The 16,428-nt window shown below is 37.9% G+C and overlaps 2 protein-coding genes across 6 annotated transcripts in view; one reads left to right on the top strand and one right to left on the bottom strand.

The window, feature by feature from the left end:
* MTBP (MDM2 binding protein) overlaps positions 1-4,486 on the bottom strand; it is a 52,639-nt gene extending 48,153 nt beyond the window's left edge. Inside the window, exons 1-5 of the mRNA XM_005885864.2 lie at positions 4,301-4,486; positions 3,382-3,462; positions 1,971-2,044; positions 1,722-1,873; positions 104-162 (exon numbers count right to left, since the gene is read on the bottom strand). Of these exons, the coding sequence (XP_005885926.1) occupies positions 104-162; positions 1,722-1,873; positions 1,971-2,044; positions 3,382-3,462; positions 4,301-4,418 (484 nt within the window). The 5' untranslated portion in view covers positions 4,419-4,486. The remainder of the gene's footprint in view (positions 1-103; positions 163-1,721; positions 1,874-1,970; positions 2,045-3,381; positions 3,463-4,300) is intronic.
* Positions 4,487-16,428, top strand: part of MRPL13 (mitochondrial ribosomal protein L13) — a 29,694-nt gene continuing 17,752 nt past the window's right edge. For all 5 annotated transcript variants that reach the window (XR_314692.2, XR_001360534.1, XM_005885865.2 and 2 more), the window contains exons 1-3: positions 4,487-4,818; positions 7,911-8,034; positions 15,228-15,321. Coding sequence is in view for 3 of the 5 variants with exons in the window: in XM_005885865.2 (XP_005885927.1) it covers positions 4,792-4,818; positions 7,911-8,034; positions 15,228-15,321 (245 nt within the window). In the remaining 2 variants the exon portion in view is untranslated. The remainder of the gene's footprint in view (positions 4,819-7,910; positions 8,035-15,227; positions 15,322-16,428) is intronic.

Below are 16,428 nucleotides of genomic sequence, written 5' to 3'. Positions count from 1 at the left end.
TTTCAAAGTTAAAAGTGACAACCCAAGGATAAAGACTGAATTTATCACTCACAGAAAGTGTAAGATATGATACAAATTATTGAAAGCAGTCATAAAACATTACCAGGAGCAGGAAGTTTGTCTGATAACTGATGCAAGTTTTCTGCAGATTCTTCATATAGACTAAAATAAAAGGGTAAGTTAGAAAAAACAAAAACACATACACATTACATCTCATCATAAATACTAATGCATCTACATGCTAGATACTGTTAAGTATGTTAGATGCACTATCTCATTTGAGCCTCATGATAATTCCATGATGTACTACTATAATACTATTGTGGTCCTTAATTAAAAGAATTTCCCTAAAGTTACGTAATTAGTAGGTGTGGAAGACAGGATGCAAATCCTGAGTTCAATTTCTCAGTCATACCCAAAAACAAACAATAACAAAGATAAGCTCCCTAAATTAAACATATTTATTAAATAAAAATCATAACTAATAGACCAAGCATTATTTTGAATCCTAAAAGTAAGGTATTTGCTAAGTGTTTAATAAAGGATACTGCTTTGCTCTGAATTGCATATAAGAGCCCTGACTGGGAAATATAAAGCTCTACTCAAATTCTTCAAAATCTTTTAGTTTGATCCATATGATGAATTTTTTCACAAAGTAGTTTATTATAAATCATAAAGGTATTTAAATCCTTTATTATAAACCCACCACTGTCTAAAAAACATAAGGCATCTATGATAAAGTATAGTACTCAAGCTCCCTCTTGTGGAAATAATTAGTAGGTCATTTACTAGAAATATTTGCTTTTAGGCTTGTCTATCATCTTGTAGTAGTGGTGGAAAACATAAGGAATTATAAGTGATCTGAGGCTGGAAAATACCTTAGAATCCTTTGAAAGGATCTCAACGCTTTACAAATAAGAAAACAAAGGACCATTGAAGTTAAGTGGCCCAAAATCATGTAACTAGACACTAGTTATATGTGTCAAGGTTCAAGGTTCTTTCCACAATTCTACAATGTCTCCCTTCGCAATCAGTACAAACAAATGTGACCTAAAAATAGAAAACTGAAACTTTTTAAAAGTCTGTAACAATTTATTGAAATATAAATTGACTACTAACGTAAATAAAAGTGGTTCTTCGTAATGCAATATGGGAGATTAAAATAAAAGGCACTGGTTATGAGTCAAAACAGAATATTTCATGAAAAAAAAAATTATCACCACTTGTATCACCTGAATCAGCTTATATATTGTACAATTTTAAAAAAAACACTAAAAGTGAACTCAATTACCTATTTAATCCTCAAAAACTCTTTATGAATTTTTAAAGGTACTTAAAATACTGGAGATATATAGAAATTGAAGAAATAATATTTCAGCCTGAAATAGCAAAATAACAATGATAGTTTTTGAATGCCCAGTTATTAACCTTAAAGGTTCTATTCATTACAAAATATAATTATCAGGCATATTAAATAAAATATCACTTTTTATGGTTCCTACAATTATGTAAGCTAAAGCTAAGTATTATCTGACTCCAATTTTTGCATTTTAAAGAATTTTACTCAAATGACCCAAATCGTCTAATGTCTTCCAAAATGAGAAGTTGTGTCAAGTAACTAAAATCCTCTACTATAGCTGCTAAAATATCTAATCTTCATTCTATCGCTAAAATACTATCTAATGTGAACTAAAGATACTATAAAAAGCATATAAGCATACTCAGCCAAGGATAAGGACTCCCTGCTATTATTATCTTCTTCCTCAAAACACTCAACAGCACTCAGACATTCTTCGATATTTGTTTGTAGAAGATCTTCAATTTCATCTTTTTCTGTACCAAAATGTATCTCTTCCCAGTCAGAACTACAAAACTAATATATCAAAAGATGGCATTAAATGATGAGTCTGTGAAATTATTTATATTAATAAAGACATTCAATAATGACTATATTTCTAAATTTATATTACCTGATAAAATCCACATATGGCTTGCACTGCAAAGAACCACTTCTTGGAGCCAAGTACACCGCCCACTGAACAGGCTTGAAAAAAAATCACACTTATTAGAAGAAAGACATACCACAACTAAGCAGATGTTATAGTATATATACTTAGAGAATTATATAATTTTGATACATATAGGTAGTCCAAGTTATATATGTAATATTATATATATATACGTATATATATAATGTGCATTATACACACACATATTCACTCACCATGGATACTTTATATATATATATATATTACATATACATATATATATATTCTTGATTTCAGAGAGGAAGGGAGAGGGAGAGAGAGATAGAAACATCAATGGTGAGAATCACCGGTTGGCTGCCTCCTGCACGCCCCCTACTAGGGATTGAGCCTGCAACCCGGGCATCCGCCCTTGACTGGAATCAAACCCAGGACCCTCAGTCCACAGGCCGACCTTCTATCCACTAGCCAAACCGGCCAGGGCTAAAATCTTTATTATTAATCATCATTTGAAACAATAAAATCTACCATAAAGATGTTGAAAAAAAACCCACTGTATTCCTATTAATTCACACAAAACTGTGCAAGTCATTTTAGTGAAAACTAAATGCTCTCTTCAAAGACCAAGAAGGTCTGGCTAGAAAGGGAGTAGTTAAAGAGTAACTATAACCTAAGACAAGGAGGATGCTCTCCTTGGAGCTGGAATATTAACAGTGGATATGAAATTAAGGCTCTCCCCAGGGTGAGTGTTAGAAAAGCATGAATGTAGAGCTATGCATACAAATTAGATTCAATGGAGAGAGAAGCAGAAATGTAGCAATCGAGGCTTAATTCATGGACCTAGGGAAGATGCTAAGTGCCTATTACAGCCGTGGGCAAACTACGGCCCGCGGGCCAGATCCGGCCTGTTTGAAATGAATAAAACTAAAAAAAAAAAAAGACCGTACCCTTTTATGTAATGATGTTTACTTTGAATTTATATTAGTTCACACAAACACTCCATCCATGCTTTTGTTCCGGCCCTCCGGTCCAGTTTAAGAACCCATTGTGGCCCTCGAGTCAAAAAGTTTGCCCACCCCTGGCCTATAACCAATTATATTGTTTGCACAGAGATGGCAAAAGATGTAATTGCGTTGCCTTCTGTCTTCCTATGATAAATCCACTAGATATTTTACAAAATAGATACTAGGAAGAGGGAATTGACAAAAGAAAAAAGCACAGCAAAAAAAAAAGTGATAAAGCTGCTGTGATATTCAAGTCAAGTCTAATGTGCTAGTAAATGGATTCTAAAAATAGCTACTGTGATTAAAAAATAAAAACAAACAAAAAAGAAAAGTTTATTTCCAGTACCAATAAGTGCTGTGCTGGAGAAAAGAGGGATTCATGCTGTACTTACCAGGGAAAGTACTATCTTCTGGATTAATTGAAGCACAAATGCTTCTTTTCAGAAGGTGATAAACATTTGCTGCTGTCCAGTCTGAAAAGGAAATGACAGACTAACTCAATGGGCTCAAGAGTTACATAATCTCTAGGCCTATTCTAATTTCACCATAAGAGACTCTCCTGAACAACATGTTGAACGTAAAAGAAATATGCTCTGCTCAAGTTTTGTTATATCTAAAGCAAGCGGAGAAAATATGAAACGCTCCCGGTTTGTGCATGCTAGCCAGGTGACATATCCAAAATTCCCCCCAAAGAAAAATTATGCTGAAAAGGAAACCCTGTCACAGCACCCTATACACAGCCACATACACTTCCTCCTCAAAATGCCTGCTTGGTCAAAACAAACAAATAAAAAGTGCAATACCGGGTCTAGACAGGAGCACCAAAAGCAGTGCCTTCTCCAACAGTTCAAAATGTTTTAAAGTTATGATTTGTTTTGTTTGTTTTTTGTTTTTACTTATGTGTTGGATGTCTCCTCCCATTAGGATGTAAACTCTAAGAGACTAAGAGTCTTTTCCATCGTGTTCTTTTCTGTACTGCCTGCCTTTGCAACACAAGAGACAGATACACCTATGGAATGCAAATATTTCCAAAAAGCAGAAATTCCATTACAAAAGCACAGAGGATGTATTCAATGAAATTTGTACTGTTGCCAAGAACTTCTGGGCGCCAAAATCTTGCATCCACCAAGGTGGCCCTGCTTTTCCAGGAAGATAATGAATCATGTCAGCCCTCATCAGTTCGATCCGCGATCGAGTCCCAGCTGCCTGGGACAACTCGATAGTTTCCTCCCCAGCAGAACCTGATAGCAAACTCCCATCCCTTCTCCTCCCCCGACAGCCGTTCCCGCGCTTTCTCAGCCCAGCACTCACCGGGCTGCTTCTCGGCTCCCTCCGAGGACGACGACCCTGGCGGGCGCTCCGGCTGCCCACCCACCGCCGAGGGCACTTTTCCTTGCCCCCAGATGACCAGGAGCAGGTACCGATCCATCGCTCCCCAGCTGCGCCCGGGTTTCAGCGCCCCGATCCCACATCAAAACAGCCGCGCGCCGCTGACGCACTTCCGGTTCCCTTCTATTGAGGTCGGCTGGAAATTGTGTGCTTGCCGTTGGTTTTCCGCAGCTTTTCCAGCAAGGAGTGAATTTCGGGAGTTATTCTCGAGAGAGCCGCATGAATTCCTCCTTCGTAACGAAATAGCGGGCGTGGGAAGGTCGGAGGGGACCCGGGAAAAGCGGAGAAGCGGCCGAGTGCTGGCCGGCCCAGGAACTGTCCTGCTTGGCTGGATGCGTTTCCCGCCGGGCCCGTGATGCCGCGGACCGCCCCGGACTCCGGAGACCGGAGGACGGCCCTGCGAGTCGGGTAGCATGTCGAGTTTCTCTAGGGCGCCCCAGGTGAGCTCGGACTCTGTGGCTTGATGGGATTCATTACACTGGCAGGAGGAGTCAGTGGCTGCAGCTGGCCTAGTGAAGCTGAATGGGCAGGAAGCCGAGTCTTTGGACCAGGGGGTACCTCGGAAGCACAGATGAGAGGGTCGTGGCCCTGGCCCCTACTTGCTCGTGTTCTCTTTGTATTCGTTCCCCCCTCTTTTCAAGCAGCCCTTTCCATGTCTTTTGTTCCCGACAAGAGTTTTAGGAGAGAAGGTCAGAGAGGTAATAAGATGGATCACGTAGGTAGGGCATTGTAGATCATTGTCAGAATTTGTTGTTGTTTTTTTTTTACTGAGTACAATGAGAACCTATGGGAGGTTTTCGAGCCAAGGCGTAACATGATCGCATGTGTTAAAGGGAGCACTCTGGCGTGCTGGGTTGAAAATAGACTGTTTAGAGGTCAAGAATCCCTTTGGAGGTGGTTGCTGTGATCCAGGCTGGCCATGATGGTGGCACAAACCAAGGTACTAGTAACCGTGTGGTGTGAAAAATGGCCAGGTTCTATTTGATGGTGGCGCCAATAGGATTTCCTGAAGGACTGCAGGTGGGAGGGTAGCAAAAGAAGAAGCAAGGGTTACTCCAGGGTTTTTGTTTCAGCTGCCAGGAGGGTGTGCCATCAGTTGAGGTGGGGAAGGCTAAGACTGGAGCAGGGCTCAGTTGGAAGAGCAGTTCGTTTTGTGTTTCAGTTTAAGTTGCCTCTGAGCCCAGTTCTGCTCCAAGTGTGATTCCTTCCTGGGACAGGTCATTGTTACCTGTCCCTGATGAGGTAAATACAAGAATTAAAATCAAACATTTTAAAAGTTGGATAATAGTTTGGCATTGTGGCATTTTAATTTTTTATCAAAGTTTTTTTTTCTTTCTGTATTGGTCTACATTGGATTGGGGGATTAACTAGTCTTTTGCTACATGTGATTTAAGCAGCACTGAAATGCAGATGTTAAGAGGGCAGTTGGATCCAAGTGTAGAGTTCAGGGAAGAGGTCCAGGCTAGAAATGTGAATTTGGGAGTCTCAATCAGCAAACATGTGGCATTTAAAGGTATAGGTCTAGCCGAAACCAGTTTGGCTCAGTGGATAGAGCGTCGGCCTGCGGACTGAAGGGTCCCAGGTTCGATTCTGGTCAAGGGCATGTACCTGGGTTGCAGGCACAATCCCCAGTGGGAGATGTGCAGGAGGCAGCTGATTGATGTTTCTCTCTCATCAATGTTTCTAACTCTCTATCTCTCTCCCTTCCTCTCTGTAAAAAATCAATAAAATATATTTTTTAAAAAAATAAATAAAGGTATAGGTCTGGATGAAGTCTTTGAGGGAGTGAGTATAGAGAAGAGAGGAGGGCCTATCTCGGAGTTCTGGGACATTTCAACATGTCAGAGGCAGGGGATAATGGGACAACCAGCAAAGTGGGGCTGCGGGGGGACGGGGGGACACCACCGGGTGGTGTCCTGGAAGCCAAGTGAAGAAAGAATACCCAGGAGAGGGAAATGATCAACTGTATGGAGGACTTAGAATTGACCTATGGATTTAGGAGCATGCAGGTCATGGTAACTTTGGCAGGCAGTAGAGGGGTAGTGATAGGTGTGGGAGAACAAAAGCCAGATTGGAGTAGGTTGAAAAGAGAATGTGGAGAGACAAACTTAATAAAGAAAAAGGAAAGGAAAGAAATGAGGCAGTTGCTGTTGGAGAAGTGAGGTCAGGAGTTGCTTTAAAAAAAAAAATTACTATGGAGAATTGCAATCATCTACAAAAATAGATGTCACCCACTATCAGAAAACTCATAGCCAATGTAATTTCATCTATACCACCATTGACTTCCTTCCCTTCTTATTGAATTTGAGGTAAAGAAGAGACTCATTATTTCATTAGTAAATATTTCAATGTTCTCTACAAGACAAGGATTTAAGAAAATCACAATATCATTTATCAAAGCTAAATGAAAAATTAACTAATATCATCAAATATCCAGTATGCTTAAATTTCCAGTTTTATCCTATATCGTGTATTATACAAATACATAATATTTTTACAGTTTGTCCCTGTGGATTAGGATCCAAAAATGCAATAAGTTGTTGTTTTGGTAAGTCTCTCTTAATAAATAGGTCCCTTTTCCTTGCAATTTGTTGAAGAAACAAGATTGTGCTGTAGAATTCCTGCTGTTTGAATTGTTTTATTAGCTCATAAGCTGAGAATGGTAGGGAAAGGCTTTGGGCTAGAAGCTGTCTTTATTTACAAAAGGTATGATCATCTATGTAAAAAAAAATCAGAATCTACAAAAAGCTACTAGAACTGATGAATATCTTTAGCAAGTTTGCAGGATACAAGACCAATATATAATAGTGAAGTGTATTTCTATATAGTAGCAACAAACAATTAGAAGTTTCAATTAAAAATACAATAGCATTTACAGTGGCATCAAAATATATAAAATAGGGACAAATCAGACAAAACATATGCAAGGGAAACTAAATAGAGACTAGAAAAATGAGAACAGGAGAAAAAACAGAATTGGTAGCAGTTTTATAGGCTGATTTGAGGTTGTGATTATTAAGTTGAAAATGAAACAAGTAGCCTAGTTATATTTTTTCCAGCATCGTGTAGCTGCTTGTGTATGTGCATAGAGGAAGCATCTGGTCGAGATCTTTCTGGGCTGTAGGTGTCCTCGAATTTGAAGGCACTGAAAAGATGGTGATCTATGCCTAAGGCAGCCTAAATATGTCTAAGGCAGGTTTTTTTTTTTAATTTACGTTTATTCAGCCACATTCTGCTATTTAATTTTCTCTTTGAATTAAACTCCTGAATAGTCTTCAGTTCCTAATTCACTACACATCTTCTACTTCATACAGGCTTTTTATTACCCTTCCAGGTTTTCTGCTATGCCAGATAAAAAATATAAGTCATAATGTAAAGGGAAATAAATATTTGGAATATTTTTAATAAAGCATGATGCATATTACTAATAGAAAAGCAGGCAGGAAAATTATCGTATTGTTCTTTGATGATATATAATAATTATTTCTATTTTAATTAGAATTTTATTTGTTTCCTCTTCTGTTTTTCCAAGCAATGGGCCACTTTTGCTCGAGTTTGGTATCTCTTAGATGGGAAAATGCAGCCCCCTGGCAAACTTGCTGCTGTGGCATCAATTAAACTTCAAGGATTGCATAAACCTGTGTATCATCAACTGAGTGAGTATCATTTAGACCTGTAAATTAACCACAATTTACATGCCAGAATAGAATCTTGAAGTAGTTTGAGTGGGCTGCTTTTAAGGACCTCTTTTTTTCCTGATGATCGTTTATTTCATTCTTGCTAAAAACCTACTAGAGCACTAAAATGAATCTGGCTTATTCATAGGAAAACCATACAGACCAGTTTGCCTGGGACAACCCCAGTTTATACCATTGCCCCAGGAAAATTATCAGTGGCCCCCTCTTTCACACTCAGAAATATCCTGATTTGGGCTATAAATTATATGTTAATTTCTATCCATGTTTCTTCACACAGCAATATATGTTTGAATGGACAGGTTTTAAAAATGAGCAAATAAGCTTGCCCTCTCTTCTAAAAACCTTTTCCTCCAGAAAGGTATGTAGAACTAGCTAGGCATGGAAAGTTTACTTTTTGCTTTTTTAAGTTAATAAATTTGCTTTTCTGTATCCTTTTTCCAAAACAAAACAATTTGCTTTCATACTAAAAGACTTCTGCTTATTATAGACTAGCGGCCTGATGCACGAAATTTGTGCACAGGTAGTGTCCCTAGGTCTTGGCTGGCAATCAGGGCCGATCAGGTTCCCCGCCTCCCCGCCTCCTCCTTCTCTCACTGCCTCAGTGCCCCACTGCCGCTGGTCACCTGCCATGTTCCACGCTGCTCCCTGGTCTTCAGTGCATGTCATAACAAGCAATCGAACTCCCGGTCTCGCAGTCAAACTCCTGAGGGAACACTTTGCATATTAGCCTTTTAGATATAGAGATTATATATACAGACTAGTAGCCCGTTGCACGAAGATTCGCGCAATAGGCCTTCCTTCCCCTGGCTGCTGGCATCGGTTTTCCTCCAGCACCCAGGACCCAGGCCTTTGGTCCGGCTGCAGCGGAGAAGCCAAGCCTCTTCAGTCTTCAGTCTTCAGTCTTCAGTCTTCAGTCCTCTTCAGTCTTCAGTCTTCAGTCTTCGCTCTTCGCTCCATGCCTGCCTATGCAAATTAACTGCCATCTTTGTTGGGTTAATTTGCATAGTTGCTCTGATTGGCTGGTGGGCATAGTGGAGTGACACCAATTTGCATGTTTCTCTTTTATTAGTGTAGATAATTTTGATTGACTTCACTTAACCTAGGCCAGTGATGGCGAACCTATGACATGCGAATCAGAGGTGACACATGAACTCATGTTTTTGGTTGATTTTTCTTTGTTAAATGGCATTTAAATATATAAAATAAATATCAAAAATATAAGTCTCTGTTTTACTATGGTTGCAAATATCAAAAAATTTCTATATGTGACATGGTACCAGAGTTAAGTTAGGGTTTTTCAAAATGCTGACACGCCGAGCTCAAAAGGTTCACCATCACTGACCTAGGCTCATCACTGTTCAACCTGCTGGATCCAGGTGTCATTCCTCATCTTGCTTGACCTGTCAACAATATTTGTTGTGGTTGATCACAGTTTTAATTACCTTTTTATTTTGTATCATGAAATATGTATACAAAGAGATAGAAAGAGATGTATCTATCTATATAAATATAGGTATTATTTTAAAGAAAATTAATGATGATAATGAACTCAATACCCATGCACTCAGTTTCCAACTTATTTTTGCGATTACAAACAACATTGCTTTCAATATTCTTATACCTTTTTCCTGGTGCTCACATGGAAGAGTTTATCTGACATCTCAGTAAAACAGGAATTTCTGGGTTCAAAGCTGCCTGGGAAGCTAGCTAGTCTTTATGCCAATGTCCTCTCCTGCCAACAGCATGTAAGTTTCTTTTACTCCTCATCTTTAGTAACACTGAATATTTTCATTCTTTATAATTTTGAACACTAGATGTGAAATGCTCTCTCTTAGTGGTTTTAATTTACATTTCCCTGATTACAAATGCAGCTATCTCTTCATTTGTTTATTAGCCTTTTATCAGTTCCTCCTCTGTGAAATATCTGTGCATGTCTTTTTCTCTTTTTTTAAAACTGGGTTGTTTATTCTTTACTTTTTTCTAATTTTTATTATGAAAGTTCTAGCTTTTTCAGAAATGTTCAATATTGTACAGTGAATTTTTTTATGCCCTTAACTTGGATTCCATAGTTCTAAACATTTTATCATATATGGTTTACTCAGTCATTTGAAAACAAGTTGAAGATGTTATTATTATCTTCCCTACATACTCTAGCATATGTCCCTAAGTAAAAATATATTTTCCTGTGTAACCAAATGCTGTTATAAGCAAATAAATAAGTTAATTATGCAGTGTAATATCCAGTGCAGTGTCAAAGTTCCCTAGTAGTCCCAAGAATATTTTTTTTAACTATTACTTTTTTGAACTATGGTCCAACTAGGGTTATGTATTGCCTTTAGTTATGTTTTGTTTTAGTGTCTTTTAATCTAGTATAATCCTTCTCTTATTTGTTTCTTACAATTAATCTTGTGAGGAGTCCAGGCTAATTTTCATGGAGAGAACTTTTTAAAAACACATTTTTCACTGTTTTTCTGGGATGCCATTCTTCCTCTTTCTTCACCCCTTATTGATTCCATTTTCCCAGTTCCCTTTTGCTCTCTTCAACTTTCTGAACTCCCAGTCATTTTTCTTCCACTAAAAATTGGGTGTGTCCCAGAGCCCAGTCCTTGGACCTCTTCACATTCTCTATGTGATCGCATTCAAGCCTCATGCCTCTAAATACAGGGTGGGGCAAAAGTAGGTTTACAGTTGTGAATACATGAAACCCTGTTTATTCTTGTATTATTATTTATTAATTATTGTATTATTTTCATACTGTAAACCTACTTTTGACCCACCCTGTATAATCTCTATGCTAATAGCTCCCAAATTTATGTCTCCAGTTTTGACCCTTTTCCTATATTGCAGACTCACATAGCCAAATTTCTTTTCTTTTTTTTTTTTTTTTTAAATCTTTATTGTTCAGGTTACATTTGTTCCTCTTTTTTCCCCCCCATAACTCCCCTCCTCCCAGTTCCCACCCCACCCTCCGCCCTCACTCCCCACCCACTGTCCTCATCCATAGGTGCACGATTTTTGTCCAGTTTCTTCCCGCATCTCCCATTCCCCTTTCCCCCCCAAGAATAGTCAGTCCATTCCCTTTCTATGTCCCTGATTCATTATAATCACCAGTTCATTCTGTACATCAGATTATTTATTCACTTGGTTCTTAGATTCACTTGTTGATAGATGCATGTTTGTTGTTCACAATTTGTATCTTTACCTTTTTCTTCTTCCTCTTCTTAAAGGATACCTTTCAGCATTTCGTATAATACTGGTTTAGTGGTGATGAACTCCTTTAGCTTTTCCTTATCTGTGAAGCTCTTTATCTGACCTTCAATTCTGAATGATAGCTTTGCTGGATAAAGTATTCTTGGTTGTAGGTTCTTGGTATTCAGCACTTTGAATATTTCTTGCCATTCCCTTCTGGCCTGCCAAGTTTCTGTTGAGAAATCAGCTGACAGTCGTATGGGTATTCCCTTGTAGGTAATTGAGTCTCTTTCTCTTGCTGCTTTTAAGATTCTCTCTTTGTCTTTTGCTCTTGGCATTTTAATTATGATGTGTCTTGGTGTGGTCCTCTTTGGATTCCTTTTGTTTGGGGTTCTCTGCGCTTCTTGGACCTGTAAGTCCATTTCTTTCACCAGGTGGGGGAAGTTTTCTGCCATTATTTCTTCAAATAGGTTTTCAATATCTTGCTGTCTCTCATCTTCTGGCACCCCTATTATTCTGATGTTGGTACGCTTGAAGCTGTCCCAGAGGCTCCTTACACTATCTTCGTATTTTCGGATTCTTTTTTCATTTTGCTTTTCCGGTTGGGTGTTTTTTGCTTCTTCGCATTTCAAATCTTTGACTTGATTCTTGCGCTCCTCTGGTCTGCTATTGGGTGTCTGTATAATATTCTTTATTTCAGTCCGTGTATGCTTAATTTCTAGTTGGTTCTTTATCATAGCATCGAGGGTCTCATTAGTTTTCGTGACTCTCTCCTCAAGTTTATTGACAGCTTCTAGCACATTTTTGCAAGCCCTCAAAATTGCGATTTTTAGCTCTATATCCTCCATTTCTGTCATGTTTTTTTGTCTCCGCATTTTTTATGCTTTCTTGGTGCACCCCCTAGTGGTCTTTGTGCGCAGTCTTGTTCTAGTTGAGCCTTGATTGTTGTAGTTAATACTAGAGGGATTTGACCACCAGGCCGACTGGCTGTGTGAATCAGCTGTGTCTGCCGCGGAAAACTTCTGTCCTCTGGGGAGGTGCTAATCTAGCCTTTGCCTGAGGCGATCTGGCAAATGGCTCTGCGCAGGGCTTGGGCGGGGCGGGCTCAACAGGGCAGGGCGGGCGGAGGGAGCGGTTATGGCCCCTCTCAGTCCCGTTCCCAGAGGCTCTGCTTCTCAGAACCCCCGGAACCGCTGCAAACCTCGGAGGGAAAGCTGCCTTCCAACTGATGCCAGACACTCCCGCTTCTCCCGTTTGGGTCCGAGTCCCCAGCGATTCGCCCGTATCTGGAGCTCAGAGTCTGAGACTCCCCCCTGACCGAAAACGACAACCGCGCTCTCAGCCACCAGCCCGCTTTGCGCGCGCACCTCCGCACCTGAGTTTTTTCCACACTGCGCCTCCTCTGAGCCTCGGTGTGCTGTTATTTTTCCTTCTAGTTGAAGAGTCTCTCCTCAGCCAGCCTTCCTGTGGTTCTGGGTGATGTCCGTTCCGTCTTTTAGTTGTATTTTTGAAGTGGTTGTTTGCGGCAGCAGTCTGCGGTGTTTACCTATGCCGCCATCTTGGTCTCTTTTTTTTTTTCTCTCCACATAGCCAAATTTCTACTCAGAAAAATCTTGGGTGTCTAACAGACATCTGCAATAGAATAAGTTCATTTGAAGATGTTTTACTTCATGATTTTCTCCATCCCGACCAACCTGTTTCTTCCGTTTTTTCCCATCTCAATTAATAGCATCTCTTCTTTTTTAGTTGTTCAAGTTAGGAGTCTTTGCTTTATCTCTGACTCCTTTACAGTGATATCAATAAAGTGATAAACAAGATCTCTTAGGTTGTCTTTGTAGAAATGCAAATGATGCAAAATTTGGGGGAAAGTGGAGTTAGCAGTAGTGACCTAATTTCCTTTTTTAGGTATAGCACTTACCTGTCACTAAATGGAGGTTCTGCTTCCTGAAAAGCAGGCCATTATTACAGAAGTGTTCCTTACACACTGATGAGTTATCATTCTGCTGGAACACCAGAACTTTCCTGGTTGCCTGTCAGGCCATCCCTTTCTAGGAGAATCACTTTTTTATGAAATTAGAAATTTACATTTTTAAAGGTTGAATTGTAGTTTTGTTTCACACTAAATTTAATATATAACTTACATCAGCAAAACTTGCCCTGTCCACAAGATGTCACCAAAATCAAAACTTAAAGAAAACAGTTTTCAATTTATAAATATGTTGTGTATTTAGTTTATTTCTAACATTTATTGGCTTAACCAGTATTTATTAAGCATGCATTATTTGCTCATAATCACTGCAAAATGTTTATTTGAAAAATGACATTCAATTTTCTGTCTGAAATACATCAGTCTGTGCATGCTTCGGTGTCTCTGGTTCTATTGTCTATTTCTTTAAATCTTTTAAGGACTTTTTAGGGGGAAAAAAATGATCATGCTCTTAAAGTAACTCAGTTTGCCCATTTTTCTCTTGCTATTCAGTTAAGTGTCAATCTATTTTAAATGTTACTTATTGTATTATTTTAATTCTGCCATCTAATTTTGCAAATAAATTCAGCTTCAATGGAAAGTTAAAGATTCCATTTTCCCTCTAAATAGGTGTCATGGAAAGATCCTGAACAGGGTTTAAGTAATCTGGTGTGTGAGCTTTTGGCAAATCACTGAATCTTAATGGGCCTTAGCTTCTTCAACTGTAAATGTCTGGCTGAAAGCTAAGGTATTTCAACATTCTTTGAAACTATATAGATATCTCGTCAACCTCTTTGTTATTTTGGTTCATTTGACCCCTACTGCCTTAGTAACCTACCATGTGTCACTTTTAGTAACGTTAGTCACTTAATTCACCAAATACTATCAAACTATCCTTTTCGACACACTAACAGCAAGCTTCCCAGGTTTTCCCTTCACACCTCTGGATTCCCTTTGAGTCTAGTGAAGAAAGCTCACCTTTATCCTCTTTCCTTTACCCTTGTCCTGTATAGACTATGAACTTCTCTCAGAAAATTATCTCATTCAAAGTCCAAGTTCTGTAGAGAATCACATACTGCAATCTTTAGTTTTCATATACAATGCTTATTTATACTTTTTATTTTTTCAGTGGTGTTTTCTTAAATAAATAAGCTTCTAGAATCTTTTGAAGTCTATTTTTTCTATTAGTAGAATAAGCATTTAATAAATGTTTCTGATTACTTGATCTTGTCCCATATAGTAACTCGTGAAAACTTACATGTTAACGTTTGTGGGGTTTTTTGTTTTTTGGGTGTTTTTTTTTTTTTTTTTTAGATGAACAGCCGAACTTAGGGGTACTTTTCACTGGAAAATTAGTCTGATACATATATTTTAATTTTCAGGTCATCCCACCTGTCTTATATGAATGCAGAGTTGAGAGTGACTGTTTAAATTTAACAAGTTAAATATGGTTGGGAAAAACATTGGGTTAGGAGTTAAGCATAAGATCATAGTACTCTTCTCTACGTTTGAGAAGAATAATAAATTGTGATGTTTTACATTTGTTTTCAATTTACCTATTGGCAAAACATATGCTTTTTATAACTACATGCATATTGTTTTCATTTTTTCTTCTGTTTTTAAGGAAAAATTTATACTAGACATTTAAAAGCATTTAATATAAATACATTTTTAGTGAAGTGAAATTATTAATAGAAAGACATAATAGAAATAACAATAATTTGCCTTTAAAGATGTATTGTTTATATTGGCATCTTTATTAAATCCTCTTTCACCTTCCAGTGTTGAGATTTTCCAGATGGCTAGCCAACTCTTTCTATACTTAAATGTTATATAAAGCAGTAACAGAAATCCATTCAAGGATGTTGATGTTGTACTGTGACTTCCTTTATATTTTTAATGTGTTGTTTAGACTTTGGTAAGCTTTATAAATAAGGTCACTTTTACTTAAAGATTTTTCATATAAAAATCTTATCTTTTTTCTTTTTAAATCTAGGTGACTGTGGTGATCATGTTGTCATAATGAACACAAGGCACATAGCATTTTCTGGAAACAAATGGGAACAAAAAGTATACTCCTCACATACTGGGTAAGACGATGCCATTGTCACAGAAGATAGGCGGTTGAAATGTATTACTTTAATAACACTATTGATCTTATTTAAAGAAAAATGTCTTTTCAAAATTTGGCATTTAAAAAAATACTAATTTTACTCATGGTAATGTATAATTTACTCAGTCAAAAAAACACAAACCTGGACCAAATCACAGTTATTACTAACAGAATTTGTTTATCCTTGAAACTTTTCACATGAACTTTTCCAATCAAGATTATTCTCATTTTTTAGCCAATATTCTCACTTCTTTCTTTCTGCTTCCTATAATTCATCTGCTATTTCCAGAACCATCCTGAACATCTGAAAGTACTTGAGATGTTTTAGTGGCGAGCAAAATCCCAAGTTTGGAAGATACCTAAAATTTCCACAACATCCCTTTAGAGTTATAGGTGTCTCTGCCTATGTTTGAATAATACCAATCTCATAGCTCATAAGACAGCCCATTCATTCCACCTTTGAAGTGCTCTAAATTTCAGTAAGATCTTTATGCTATTGAGTCTGTTTTTCTCCTTCTTTCACATTGGTTTTATTTCTTCTCTTTGAAACAAAATGAAATAATTATATCTCTTCTACATAACATTCTTCAGATAATTTTGAGACCATCAGCAGCAGGTGCCCACTGGTTTATCTTTTCCTTGGGCTTTAAACATCTGTGGTTCCTTCCGGTGCTTTATATGGCTTCACTTCAAGTACAGTGGGGCCTTGACTTACAAGTGTCCCGACTAACGAGTTTTTTGAGATACCAGCTGTCTCTCGGCCGATTTTTTGCATTGAGTTGACAAAGTAATTTGAGTTAACGAGCTCAGTCTCGGAACTAATTAAACTCGTAAGTCAAGGCCCACTGTATCCCCACTGTATCTTGGTCACTCTTTTCTAGATAGAATCATTGCTTTTTGTTTCTCTGTTTCTGTTGACTCTTGACTTACACTTTGGACACAGTATTTTTATTATGCTCCTAATATTTTATTGCAATTATGTATTCAGCATTTATCTTTCTAGTTGTAAAAGTTTTAATGCATGCTAATGTTAGAAAATACAAAGTTTAGAGAAGGAACTAAAAATCATCTTCATCCATTAACT

Source organism: Myotis brandtii, unplaced genomic scaffold, assembly GCF_000412655.1.
Source record: "Myotis brandtii unplaced genomic scaffold, ASM41265v1 scaffold931, whole genome shotgun sequence".
Classification (NCBI taxonomy): Eukaryota; Metazoa; Chordata; class Mammalia; order Chiroptera; family Vespertilionidae; genus Myotis; species Myotis brandtii.
Note: the sequence above shows the minus strand (reverse complement) of the source record. Positions and strands in the feature narration are given on the sequence as shown.